Source organism: Bicyclus anynana, chromosome 7 (genome assembly GCF_947172395.1).
Source record: "Bicyclus anynana chromosome 7, ilBicAnyn1.1, whole genome shotgun sequence".
In the NCBI taxonomy this organism is placed as follows: domain Eukaryota; kingdom Metazoa; phylum Arthropoda; class Insecta; order Lepidoptera; family Nymphalidae; genus Bicyclus; species Bicyclus anynana.
Window position 1 is genome coordinate 2001346 of NC_069089.1, and position 15267 is coordinate 2016612.

The 15267-nt window shown below is 37.4% G+C and overlaps 1 protein-coding gene across 1 annotated transcript in view; it reads right to left on the reverse strand.

Annotated features, from left to right (window-relative positions):
- Positions 1–130: 130 nt before the first annotated feature.
- Positions 131–15267, reverse strand: part of LOC112047385 (interferon-related developmental regulator 1) — a 17280-nt gene continuing 2143 nt past the window's right edge. The window contains exons 3-10 of the mRNA XM_052882623.1: positions 14941–15039; positions 12142–12383; positions 10182–10280; positions 9043–9150; positions 7006–7188; positions 6069–6263; positions 4765–4986; positions 131–4227 (exon numbers count right to left, since the gene is read on the reverse strand). Coding sequence (XP_052738583.1) covers positions 4141–4227; positions 4765–4986; positions 6069–6263; positions 7006–7188; positions 9043–9150; positions 10182–10280; positions 12142–12383; positions 14941–15039 — 1235 coding nt within the window. The 3' untranslated portion in view covers positions 131–4140. The remainder of the gene's footprint in view (positions 4228–4764; positions 4987–6068; positions 6264–7005; positions 7189–9042; positions 9151–10181; positions 10281–12141; positions 12384–14940; positions 15040–15267) is intronic.

Sequence of the window (15267 nt, forward strand, 5' to 3'; positions counted from 1 at the left end):
TTCAATCAAAATCATTAGACGTTTACAGTTAAAAATAACCGACACTACACGTCGAACGGTTCAGTTAAACTCTTGATGTGCTGTAGGATAAACTCGATAGAGGAAAAATGAAGACAAATAAAACAATACATTTTCTCGTAATAAATATTATTTCAAAATTCCGTGCACTAGCCTAGTTAATGTACAAAGATCCGGCCGCCGAGAGACACAAGTCAAAATAATATTTACAAGAGATCTTTATAAAAATATACAATGAGATGTATGTAGTGCTAAGTCATTTCAATCACCTGAGCTAAAAGTACCAGTAAAACGTCCGTACTACCAAAACATTCTATTTCTGATAAATAGCTATGTACAGATTTAATTTTAATAAAAATATTGTAATTAGAATTAAAATTGTATGTACAAACTATGAAATAATCAAATTGAAAATTATATTTAATTATAATATAAATTCTATACATAAAAAAATATTAACAATAATTATATCTACAGACAAACAAAGCAACATCAAATTTACTAAAACCATCTGAAAAATATACATTTTCTACAAATCGGTTCAGTAGTTTCAGTCCCATACAATATAAAGATTTATTTGTATAATGAATCTTGAAAAAAAAAAAACAGCGGAATGAAGAATGTCCTCCTTTTTGGAAGTCGGTTAAAAACAAAAAGTACTTTTATTGCAATCGATAAATTAACAAGAATTTGAACAAACTGAAAGTATTATACTTGTTAAATTTTTCTCCAAGAAAAAGAATGCTTTGGTGATACGCGTGCTATACTATACAATAATATTAATAAAAAGAAAAACATTTCATCAACCGTAATAATAATGACCTTACTCCAAACTTGATATCATAATATCAATCAAATTACAATTATCAAAGGAACAAACAGTGGGGCCACTGCTCTAGCGGACGCACCGGCGGTCCGTGGCCCCGCTGTACACTAGCAATTGGACTAATCAACAACAACTTTCATAAAAATAATTAAATAACATTTATATACCAAGCACAACTTATTGGTCTTTGTAAAAGAGAACTTTTAACAACAATTTTTGTGTGTGAATGAACGAGTGTTAGCTAGATTGTATGTAAGAAAGAAGAATGTTGCCAGCACACACACAAAATAACCCTAAGTAAATTATACTGAGCCGAATATTACTTGAGCCTTGTAATGTAAACTTTACCCTACTCAAGTCTGTGTGTGTAGGGTCCCTTAACACAAGTAGGGTTAAGTTGGTACAACTAGTAACACTGCGTAAGTTGTAGCATGGCAACATTACAGTATTATTTAATGAGGGTATGTAACCCGAAGAAGTCCCTATAACACGGCCAACAAGATGTGTTTAGAATATAATAAATAATACCTACCTTATAGTAGGATACCAAGAAGTAAATTTGTGCTTTCAATATCATAATTTTTAGTCATTAGTTTGAAACATAACACATATTATAATAGCATTATGTATAAAAATAATAATTTTTTGTATTTAAATAATTTTCGCACTTTGTAAATTTACTTCTTGGCCTTAATGGCAGTTACAATTTCGGAAGCCATTCGGAATTCCTAGTCACCAAGTTTAGGAGTAAGTTTTTAGCTAAACAAAATAAAACTGTTACAATAACATCATTTTTTTACATTTAAATGAACTTAAATTAAAAAAAAAAGATTCTTTGTGAACTGTCATAAATTACAGAAACAGATTATGTAGTTGTCCATAAAGAATTACGTAAAAGAAAACTATTAAAATGTAAGTGATAAATCTAAAAATCATGTATAATAATAATTAATATTGATATTGTAAATAAAATATAATCCGTCATCTGCGTTTTTGTATATTTCATTTAATTAAAATCAATATTCATTAATATAATATATCTACAGTGTCGAACGTCGCATTTCTTGAATGCACGCATACAGTGCGACTTAAAACAATAAGTCAAAAATGGGACAAATGGAGTCGCAATATGGCAACACTACAATAACTGTCATTATCACAAAATCTGTATTCATGGAGCAACCAATTAATGTTGATAGTTAAAACAAATAATTTAAATCAGACAGCTGGATATTACAAGAAATATCATTATTTTAGTGGGAATTTGCAATCACTATTTTTTTTTTAATTTAAAATATATGATTTATATATATGTTGAAAACATCGGTCTTCTTTTTTTATATAATGAAAAGCAATTTCTCTAAATTCCATTTATAATATCAGGTAATATTTCAACCTGACATTCTTTAAAATAGGTACCTAGATTTTGAACATACATCAAGTATCAAGGTAGTTCTGGTCACAGTACAGTGTTACCATAAGAACGTTCATTTATTTTCAATATTTTCGTGTCGCACTATATGTGTTATACATCCAATACTAAGCCCCTACTTAAAACATATTTCTACTTGATAAACTATAGATAGATCTTCAAGTTATGGTGTTCAAATATGGGAGTAAGCAGTGCTTTTATGGTTGTGTGTAGTGCACATTGCTTTTGTATGTAGTGATGGTAATAATGCTATTTCTAATTAATTTCATTAGCCTGCGATTTCTTGCGATAACAATTACCATGCTGATTACGGAAATCAGCATGGTAATTGTTATGAGTATGTTATTAGTTATTGTTTTAACACAGAAGGTTTAGGGGTTCAAAGATCAAGACGCCATTTTGAAATTTGCCGCTCATGCGAACCCCTTTAGCAACCAGATGATTTCAGATGTCTCTATACAGGATACAATTATTTAATCTATCTATTTATGATGTCGAAATTCGAACAGGAATACAATTTGTTTATATTATTCATTATTAAGAAGCGAGCATTCACATCTGTAGGCATAAGATGCGCACCACGACATTTATCTCTAGACGAGAAAAAGACAAAAGTGTCGACCAATAGCAGCGGAATTGAAATATCGGTCTCTTTTGTTGCGGACGAAAGAGAGCGGGGTCTATAGCCATGTGGCACGTCGATTCTCTTTTTACAAACGCTAACGCTTCGAAAATTTTCTCTTCACGAGATATGTAGTTGACGCATGCTTGGCCTGCAATAGGCCTAGCATGCGACCAACGATTAGCAGAGAAATAGATAAAATGTCGATCAATGGCAGCGGAGATGTCCCAGTACCGTCTTTTTCGTCCCAACGAAATGAAAGTAAACACCCAACGAAGTTAACGGTATCTCCGGTTGAACCCCTATTCGTTGACATTTGTCTATTTCCACTCACTAGACATCTCGTTGGTATCACATTAGGTCAGCAAACTTCATCTGATGTGAACAACTTATAAACATCTTAGTGGCATTAGGTGAAATTTAGAAATAAAATAAAATTAAATCACAGACTTGTATTTATGACGCCATTTGTCTAACATAATAAATACAAAACAAAACTACATACATTTTCCTGTCTGTGATGATATTAGGATAATTTTCAAAATTATTTTAATCGGTAAATTTCAATAGGTATAATCGGAATTATAAAACAATCGATCATAACATCGATTGAAAGAACACAATTAAAATAAATTAATGTTTTAAAATTTTTTGCGACATCTTGCCAAATACGAGTCTGTGTTAAATGCTACATAATCACTTCTAGTCCGCTTTGAACACGAGTTGTATGGCTGTGCAGCAGTTATAAGCATTTAGGCAACTTCAGTATAGTGAGTAAAGATCGAGCTGTGAAGTAAGTCCGTTTCCATGGCAATTACGTACTATTTTATTTTAGTATCATAAAAACATTCAAATATGAAGAAAAAAGTGTGCTGTAAACCACACAACTCAAGTTAAACTTAAAAAAAAAACGCCATCTATATTCTTGAAGTGAACAAAAAAGGATTGTTTCAAAGTTCTCTATGAACGCCATCTATTGGTAGTTTAAAACAAACACTATCACTATGCCTGTAGATGGCAGTACGCAACGCCCTATAACAATTTTCTTAACGCACCAACTTACTCCTTAAGTCAAGTGAACTGATTAAAAAGAACTTTTACTTCGTGTCGAAATAAGACGTGTTATGGGCGAAAAGTTCGTCGACGAGTGTAAAAACTAAGATAAGGGAATCGCACGGCAGAGCGGACTGGAAGCTTACAAGATCACACGCTAGTGTCGAGGCGATGGTCGTCGCTCGTCGCTCACAGCGCCAGCGCCGCGGAGCGCTTGTCGCGGCTCTTGTTGCGCGCTACCGTGCGCGCCTTGCACGCCGCCGTGTTCTGCAGGTGCTGCGGGCGATCGGGCTCATTAGTGACAGTACAATGTGTGGGTTGTAGCCATTTGACCGTGGCTCTGGTATGGGCTGAGGTACACCGCGTTTATTAAGCAAGTCTCTTTTTAGAGTTTACACCCTAAGAATCGATTTTTCGGGGCATGTTTTAGCGTGAGGCTTTTAGACTATAAATCAATCATTGTTGTCTCGTCACAGGTGTAGCTACCTAGTACCTACCTACATACATCCGCTCGCTGCGCCTTGCCGCGGCAGACTAACTATGCGCGCAAGGCGACCTGAAATTTATGTGCAGTTTTCGCCGGCCGCCGATCATCGGAGTACGTACCTATATCTAATTTCTGTGTGGAATGATACCGCGACCATCGATTACTGTCGCGCGTAACTATTATTATTTAATGTAAGTTGTAGATATAATTAATACATTTTGACCGAAATATATTCCATTGTAATTCCATTTTCTGACTACAAACCGAGTCTTTCATTAATCTCACCAATCGGCTAAACAGGCAACCATGTCGTCACGTGTACTCACCCGCTGCAACTTGTTGAGCTTGGCCTGCGGCGCGATGACGTCGAGCGCGGGGTGCGGCGACAGCTGCAGTGCCAGCCGCAGCGGCGCGCAGTGCGGCGCCAGCGCCACGAGCCCGGCGCCCAGCGCGGCGGCCAGCGCGCCGTACGCGCTGCGCGTCGCCCACGAGCACAGCGTCACCGTGTCGCCGCCCACGCGCACGCGCTCCTCCTCCACGCTGCCCTCCTGGATTGAGCGGACAGTTCGTACGGCCGTCTCAGACCAATTATTGTATGGACCTGCCTCGCTAGACGTTACTTTTCTGTCAAAGTAACGTCTAGCAAGGCAACGATCTTATGCGATTATAAAAACTGTTTATAAAGTAATTTCATAGTTTTAATTGTGTTAATGGGTTAAAGAGCTCCGTAAAAATACCTTTATGTGTAGTTGAATGGTGTAAAAAACGGTCAAAAACTTCTAGTTTAGTAAAAGATATATACCAAATCTAAGCCATTTTCCTCAGAAAATGACAGACAATTTTGTTCGTGTTTGTGTGCCATACTGGTCCTTCTCTAATTGGTCTGAGACGGCCGTAGATATAGGGGGTGACGTGTATAGCTAGAAGATGATAGTGATGATGATATAGATATGACATGAGGTCTCCTAACTATGGCTCTTGTAAGAAAGCTCAGAGGCACGCTCGATTTTCAAGATGCGTGCTGCCATCTACAGACATAGTGAACCAGTGTTATTGATTGTTATTTTAAACTAGCAGTAGATGGCGTTCTCAAAGAACTTTGAAACAATCCCTTTTGTATATTTCAGGAATCTGTTGCGGTGCTGTTATGCCTAAGGCTCACACGTTTTTTTTCAATTGTGTTTTGTCGCAGAAATCTTCACAGTGGGCGATGGAATACTTGTATCGTCGTCATCAACCCATATTCGGCTCACTGCTAAGCTTGAGTCTCCTCTCAGAATGAGAGGGATAAGGCCAATAGTTCACCACGCTGGCCCAATGCGAATTAGCAGACTTCACACACGCAGAGAATTAAGATAATTCTCTGGTATGCAGGTTTCCTCACGATGTTTTCCTTCACCGTTTGAGACACGTGATATTCAATTTCTTAAAATGCACAAACCGAAAAGTTGGGAGGTGCATGCCCCAGACCGGATTCGAACCCACACTCTCCGGAATCGGAGGCAGAGGTCATATCCACTGGGCTATCACGGCTTTATACTTGTATGGATCGATAAAAATCAAAAGAATAGCGTGAGACATCAACAAACAAGCGCCATCTAGATGTGATGAGGGTAATCTGTACACTCACCTCGAAGTACTTGAGGATGTCGCGGAAGGTGGCGCGCTGCAGCTTGCGGTCGCGCTTGGCGCGGAACTTGTGCGAGTCGCGCGCCAGCTGCTCGAGCCGTGGCAGCAGCTCGTCCTCCGCCCACGCGAACCGCTCGTCGTCGCCGCACGCGCGCTCGTGGGCGACCGCCAGCGCGCCGCCCGCCGCCATGCGCACCTGACCATCGACATGTATATTGGTAACACTATAATAAGCGACATATAAAAATGGATCTAATAAACTCACTGTGTCATTATCACAAATATCTGTCATTATAGAGCAAACAATTATTATTGATAGTTTTATCAGATTATTAGAATCATAGTGGAAATTCGGATAATTACCAGCTGAATTACAATAAATATAATTCATATAAGTACCCTATGTGCGTGTCTCTTGGTTCCTATCTACCTTTCCACCAATTTTAAGCCAATTCGATCCAGCTGTTCTTGAATTATGAATAGTGTAACTAACACGACTTTTTTACATATATATACATATATTCATTATCCATTTTGGTTTTTGTAAGATCTTTCAGTGTTTTCCAATTGCACAGCATTATAAATTTATAAAGCACTAGTGGACCCGGTCAAACTTCGCTTTGACTTATATGCACTTCTTCCCTATCCCTACTCTACACTACTCTACCCCTACCATACCCTACCCCTTGACTCTTAAACGTTTGTATGGGAAATAGAAAAATTATGGTTTTCCCGGCAATTATTCTAATTTTTCTCACCTTTTAAACCTTCCCTATACCTCCACGAACATTTCAAGACCAAGATATGATAAATCCGTTCAGCCGTTCTCGAGTTTTAGCGAGACTAACGAACAGCAATTCATTTTTATATATATAGATTAATTTCTAATAACGTATTATAAAAATGTTAAGAGTGAGAGAGTGTAATGGCGGCCTCACCTCCAGGCTGCAGGCGTCCAGCAGCTCGGCCAGCCGGCGGAAGGAGGGCGGGCGCTCGGCCAGCAGCGCGCGCGCGTGCGTGGGCTCCGTGAGCGCCAGCAGCAGCGCCCAGCCGTCCAGCGCCGCCGCGTGCCACGCGCCCTCCTCCACCGCCGCGCCCGACACCTTCACGCTGCCGTCGCCCTGCAGATACCACCTCATCAGCACACCACTCACCACCACCACCCGACCAACCGGACTATTCACTAACTTTGACGTATAAACTAATATAATTAACAACAAATCTAACACTAAATGCACTAACTTTGAAGTATATATTAAAAATCTAACATCAAATCACACACTGATGGTGTCGCTGCCGTCGCCCTGGAGACGATTCACTCATCAGTACATCACTACCATCTTACTTCATGATCAGACAAACTCACACCAACATACGTCGATTGACATCCAGTGCTGGGACTAGGCATTTTGTAAAAAATTTCAAACATAAGAAGAATTAATATGGAGATGCAGTGAACCCAAATTCTGCTACAAAATTGTCCATCGTTTCTTGAAACTCACACATCGAAAATATTTCTTCATTAACAACACATATTCGGCTCACTGCTGAGCATGAGTCTCCTCTCAGAATGAGAGGGGTTAATAAGCCCATAGTCCACCACACTGGCACAATGCGGATTGGCATTTTCTTCTTCACACATAGAGAATTAAGAAAATTCTTAAACGAAAGTATATAATATGTTGCTTGATGTCTTTGATTTGGTCAATTCGCTTTCTGATGTGGTTAAAATTTATTTATTTAAATTTGTGTCTCTCAGTTCACTGATTATGCCGTGAATATGTAAAAGACACGTATATTATTAATGCGAAAATATACATGTCTTTTACATATTCACAGCAAAATCACTGAACTGAGAGATATAAATTTAACTTTGTATAAGAAGATAAACTAATAAACTACTATTTGTCACGAAAATATAAATAATAGTATAGGACGAAATAGGGCATGCACTTTTATTTCTCCCCATTTTACCATTTAGACAACAAAATACAAGATAAAACTTAGAGCTCTACCTACTTATCTTAACACTACCTACAAACTAATCAGTAGGTAGCTATCGTTTTTAGTGTTTAAAATTTTGTATTTCATAAAGATGTTTCATATTTCAGAAAAGAAATGGTTTTTTTTTTCTATCAGATTTGTTGTACCAAATTAAAGGTAAAACAAGATTTGTATACAGACACAATCACACAAACATAGTGAAGGTCACGCGGCCACTAATATCGAGTCATTGACTTGTCCGAGTCAGTGCCAATGTCAATAACATTTACACCACACTTCATCTATGTTATTTTTAGTTATTTACACAATTTACATGAATTTTGAATGTACACGAGATGCTAATTTCATTAAGTTTTCAGAGTGATATCCATGGATTCACCGTGCGGGTGCCGGGTCCATCGCGTGGCAGAGAGAAAAACTCCAAGCAAAGTCCAGGACTTGTGATCACTGGATGTTGTTATCAACCCATATACGGCTCACTGCTGAGCTCGAGTCTCCTCTCAGAATGAGAGGGGTTAGGTCAATAGTCCACCACGCTGGTCCAATGAGGATTGCCAGACTTCACACACGCAGAGAATTAAGAAATTTTCTGGTATGCAGGTTTCCTCACTATGTTTTCCTTCACCGTTTGAGACACGTGATATTTAATTTCATAAAATGCACACAACTGAAACGTTGGAGGTGCATGCCCCAGACCATATTCAAACCCACACCCTCCGGAAACGGAGGCAGAGGTCATATCCACTGGGCTATTTGGTCACGCACAATTTGGTCGAGCCAAATTTGGTAAGAGTCTACTAGAGCAGCTTTGGATACCCTCTCTAATATAAAACTTGCTGCAGTTCTAGAGGAGAGAGAGAGAGTCTTTAAGAAAGTTATAAGAGAGATTTTGCTGGTAATCCTGATGTAATTAAAATCGAGAAACATATGTTTAGATGGTTTGTTTTACTTAATAAATAGTATTAGCTCACCTTGAGGTAGCTGCCGCTAAATATGGTCTCGAACATGCGCATGACCTCCAGTATCTCGGTCAGGTCCTCCTCCAGCAGGTAGCACAGCACCGCCAGCGACGAGCAACACTGGAACATATATTACATTTCTTTTTAACACGTTCACTGCAGTACGAGGTCAATTGACCTCGTGCAGGTAGCTTCTTCAAGAGTTACGAGGTCGATGGACTTCCTACCGCACTACACAAAGTTTTAGTATGAAGTCAAAAAAACGTCATACCGCTCCAGAGGAAAGTACAAAAAAATCAGTGCCGCAGCGAATGTGTTAATTTTTTTATTCTAGGAAAAGTTAGCCCTTGACAGCGCTTTCAACTGGGCGGCTCTTCTGTAACAATGTTTTGTACTCAATGTGCTGTGGTTCTCAATGTGGTGGTAAGGTCTGGTGGTAGGACTCAGCCGTGGGTAATTAGCCTACGGGCAAAAATGTACTTTGGCTAATTAGCCTACAGGCCAAAACATACCGTGGCTCATTGGCCTACGGGCAAAAACGTACCGTGGCTCATTAGCCTATGGTCAAAAACGTACCATGGATAATTAGCCTACGGGCTAGCCTATGGGCAAAAACGTACCGTGGCTAATTTGCCTACAGGCAAAAACGTACTGTGGCTAATTATGGGCAAAAACGTACCGTGGCTAATTAGCTTACAGGCAAAAACGTACCGGGGCTAATTAGCCTTACGGTACGTAGTTGTGTAACCATAGTAACCGTCAAAGGTATTGGTAGAATCAAGATGTACCTCTTCCGAGTAAGCGAACTTCCATTAACTTAGACTGCATTGTCATTTAACACCAGGAGAGCTATTCTAAAACGATGTTTTGTATGATTCGCAAGTCCGAGTATTCCTAGTCTTTATGTTTAACACAATACTTTAGTAAGAGGGCTATTCAAATTGTTTACAATACAAATGAGCTCATGAGCTGGTCGGTCTACAGATTAGCCGTGGTCACTTAATGCGGTATGTCGTAGTAAGCGATGTTGTAAAAAGCAATGTTTTTGATGAGACACTAACAGTTTGTTGTTCTAAACAATGTCGCAATAAACGGTTTTTATTAGTTAGCCTAGTTTATAATAGCTAAGTCTTGAGTATAAGATACATTACCTCAGTGCGCGTGTCGAGCGAGGCGGACTTGTCGACGGCGGCCGCGGCGAGCGCTGGCCGCACCTCGTCCATGAACTCCTCTGTGCCTTCCTCGCCGATCTGACATACAAATAATGTCCTCTTTACTTTATCTGTTTCTTTTTATCTGCCATGTCTTTTAAATATGAACTGTTTCTCTCCAATCGGTCAGAAAGGAGACTAATACAGCAGACAGTGATCAAACCTTTCGGTGTTGAGCTTTGCCTCTTTATGGTGAAGCTATTGATGTTTATTATAATACTAGCAGACGCTACGCGGTTCCACCCGCGTGGTTTTCGTTCCCGTAGAAATACGGGCATAAAATATAGATAGTGACTGAATTGAGCCTATACACTGCAAACAAACAATCAAATAATTCCTCTTTAAAATATTAGTAACTGGGACCCTTTGAACTTAGTACCAGCAGAATGATTCTGGGTTTAGTGAGTATTCCTTAAAAATATATATTCCATTAATGCATGTTTTTGGTTATATCTTGAAGGAATTATGCAGCGTTTTCTAAGAAAACTCTCAAACAGTTAGAATTTTTCTGACTCTTCCAACATAACGCCATCTTCCATTGTCGCCACATTTCAATCAATTTACACAAAATCTTAGCAAATTATATACCTAAACCTTCCTCTTGCATCGCTCTATCTATTGGGCAAAACCGCATGAAAATCTATTAAGTAGTCTTTAAGTTTTAACAGACGCGGCGGGTGATAGTTTCATTATCATAATCATGTATTAAGATTAGTATGAATTATTGAGCAGTTTGTATTATTAGAGCAGTCATCATCATCATCTCCTTACCCTTATCCCACTTAAGTGGGGTCGGAAAAATATGTCAATCTTTTCCATTCGCCTCTATTACTCGTCAACTCATCATCCACTCCTTTTACACACATGTCCTCTTTCACACAATCCAACCATCTCTTCTTTGGTCTTCCTCTCCTCTTATGACCTTCCACTTGCACATTCAACATTTAATATGACTTTCCTCTCTACACATTACATGTCCATACCAAGCTAACCTTCTACTCCTCAATTTTTCTGTCACTGGCGCCTTATATATATATATATATATATATACATATACTCATTCCTTATTTTATCTATTCTTGTCACACCACACATCCATCTCAAGTTGTATTATTAGAGCAGTAACAACTAATTATTATTATCTTAACGTGTATAACAATAAATCACATAAGTGATTATAGGAAATCTTCCATGGATGATGTCATAGTTACATCTACTTTATTGTCAACAATAACTATGACATCAAAATCTCATTGACTTATCTGCCTTATACAAAATTTAAACCATGAACTTCATTTACTCTGTTATCTCTTAGGTAATAAACCATAATCATGATGAAGACAATGGATTTGTTTTTGTAAAGTTTTAAATAGTCAAGGTTAAATCTAAAAAAGTTAGTTTGGAAACCATACTTCAGAAAATTCAAATTTTAAAATATATGATACATAAAATGTTATTATCTGCAATTGTTTTGTAATAGACTATTAACTATACACATTCAGAGAACAATTTTTTTTTACTACACAAACTACTAGTCTAGACAGTAAGAGAATATCTATGGTCATTGCTACTTTACATAAAGAATATAATGCTATGCTTTTTTACTCTCATAGTAATCACAGGGAATATATCATATTGTATTATAAATTTTTAAAATCCTATCCTATGACATCCTAAATCATAGAAAACACAAAATATGGCACCCGTCCATTACAGCCAATGTATGTTTATATTACTTTGTGTATACCTTGGCGAGTATGTTGAGCACACACCCATGGCATGCGGGCAACGGGGGACTTATGACATTGCGGGTATGAAATCGAAGCCTGCATATTAATCTAACAGAGTTTTCTGTTGCTGTTACTGACTCAGCAAAGACGTGATGATGAACTCCAGTTACCTGTAGAGCTAGTAGCGGAGCGACAGCGGCTGCCGCCCTTCTCTCGCCATCCTTGCCTCTCCGCAGCGCTTTAGTGACGTGCTCCGCCAGAGTCACCCTCTGTCCGCAGAGCAAGTGCGCCAGGTACCGCCTCTGGAGTGAATTCTTCAACGCGACCAGTGCAGCGGCCCGCGCTGCGTTGGCCCTAGCGCTCAACGCGTCTATGATCTCCAGAACCTTTTCTTCTAGCTTGATTTCACTATCTGGAATAATTAAAATATAATTTGGTCACACAGCGGGCGATAGAACGAGCTATGGGGAAAGAGAAATGAGGAGATTCACATAAGAACCAAAGACACTGACATAGCTTAACGAGTCACAAAGCTGAAGTGGCAATGAGCAGGGCACATAGACCTGATGGGCATTGGGGTCCCAAGACACTGGTATGACGATGAACACACACCCAAATTAGAAGACACAGTGTTGGTCGACCCTCCAGGTGGACTAAAAACATCAAGCAAGTCACAGAGATTCTAAAAGGCCTATGCCCTGCAGTGGATGTTCATTGGCTGATTTGATAAAATTCTAGGCTCAGTTTTCAGTTGACTATTTGTAAAGATTCTACCACCGGTTCGGAAGGCAGGTGATGATGATGGGGTTTGTCTGAAAGAGCCAATGCCATGCTATGTATTGCTGTGTTCTAGTCTGAAGGGTGAGGTTGGTACATGAGGCTCAACACCAATGCCTCATGTTGATGGACAGAACACATTGTAAAATGTGTTCTTTGCGTGCCCTAGTATTATAGACAGACATGTTTCTGTTCCTCCAAAACCTCTCTGATTTAAATATTCCCTACTAATTGTTGAGCTACGAATATACAGGCTTATACTGTAATTTATATTACAATGTACAATATATCATTAAAATCCTATCCTATGATATTCTACACCATAAAATCAAAATATGACCACAAATATATAGAGCAACAATACACTAACACAATATTTTATATAATATGTTTTACTAAAACTAATGATTTTTTTTTCTGTTTTCGTTTGTTTGTTTTTTTTTTAGCTTTTAGTACTGTATAATTATAATAACCAGTGCTCAGTAAAACCAACTATGGTTTGGCTTAATTTCAATATTATGTAGTTTGTAGAATAAAAAAAAAATAGTAGTAAAGTATTATTGAAAATAACATTTTTACTTCATGAATGCACATTGCACAGCTAATAAAGATAACTTGTAATGTGATATGAGGGATCTATAATTGTTTTTAAAAGTTAAGAATAATATGAAAATAAGTATGTTGGATAAATTGATAAAATTTATGAGATAATACAATCAAAACTTTGTACTACAATGTTAACACTTCTTTTCTTGGGCATTTTCCGCACTTAGCCACTAATAATAATTGGCTGTTTGACATTGTTAATGTTAAAACTTAAACAGAGAATTTTACTCTATCAACTTTTAAACTATAATTTTTTTGCAAATCAAGAATCTTTTAAAATGTCAAATAATTCTGTCAGTTAATACTATGCTACTACTTATAACTGGCAAGGTAGATTTAGCACAAAAAAGCTTTATGAGTGTTTGCCAAGATAATGTGCCCAAATGGTTAATTTCATTTTGTTTCTGAGTTCCCATGGTGACTTCATTGTTGCCAAAAATACACAAACAAATATTCCAAATATTTAAATGTAATGTCTCAAAGTATGTAGTTACAAATGAGCTTCAAGATTTGACAAAACACAATATTCAAAATAAATAAAAGGTTTTTTTTATTTTTCAACTTAACCAAACAATTTTCATTTGCCAGCAACTTCACAACATATAGTATATACTATATACGGACAGTACAATTGCAATATAGCTTAACGACTTGTGGCGGGATCACCACTTACCAGTTGGTTCATTGCTGGACAGGTCAAGGATAGGATCTGGTTCAGTTTCAGTGATCATGTAGGCACTGCGTCTTCGGTTGTACTTGAACCACTTTGTCTTATATCCAGTTATTCTAGTTTCTTTAAAATTAATTTTATAATTATTTATTTTTGTGTGTTGTGTTATAAAACACAATATTATTTGTGTTGAGTCCTTCAAGTTGTAAATTTTACTTTTGTGTTCCCATATTTAAAGCAAGATCTACTTACCAAAGTAAACTACAATGAAAATAAGTAAGTAAAGACATTTCGTTATTAATTCTATCAAATGATTAATTTAATTATACTCATTCATTAAGTAAGTGTGTTAAATTTAATGTTTTCCTTTATGGTCATCTACCTACACCTGCCTAAGACAACTGTACTCATTGATAACTAGTGATTATGGATTAGAAGCATCTTAATAGCTCAATGGCTTAGACAATATTTGTATGTGCTCAGGAACTTCTAGTTCCTCTATCTCCTTTTCACCACAGAACAGTGAGATGCATAACATCCAGTCAACTCAAAGTTAGAATAGATAGATAATACTGCTATCTGATACATAATTTATCTTTCCATCAGGAATGATTTGTATTAGTGTAAGCCTATATGTGTGTGTTAACAAAATGAGTCATTAACACATGTCTATGGTAGGTTGTTAAATCTGGTTCAAGTAAATTAGAGGCATACCCTCCTAAAGCCAAGTTAGAAAAAAAAAAGTTTTTAGTAATTCTGTTCACACCTGATAAGTTATAGCAATTTTTTTTTACTGTATCCATTTATTTTATTAAAATGAATTTTAACTATCTCCTTAACTAATATTCCTCTTTCCCCATACAATGAACTTCTCTTAGACAAAAAATATTGAGTGGATATGATATATTGATCTTACCATCCTCTGGCTGGTCTGATCTCTCCGATGTCTCCGAGCATGCCATGTCTATGCCAGCATCTTCATCAGAAGAATAAGGCTGCTCTGTTCTTCTATGTTCTGAAAACAATATGTACACTATTATGTAAAGGACACCTATATGTCATAACCAGAAATGTGTGCAGAGGTATTAAAAAAAAGGTAAGATATAATTTCTGGTTTGTTACAATTTGACTGAAAACTACTCTACTGACAATCAGTAGTTGTAGAAACTACAACTTCACTGAGTAAAATATGCTGTATTTTAAGCCCATATTCACAGGAAGTATGCAGGTGAAACCACAGGTT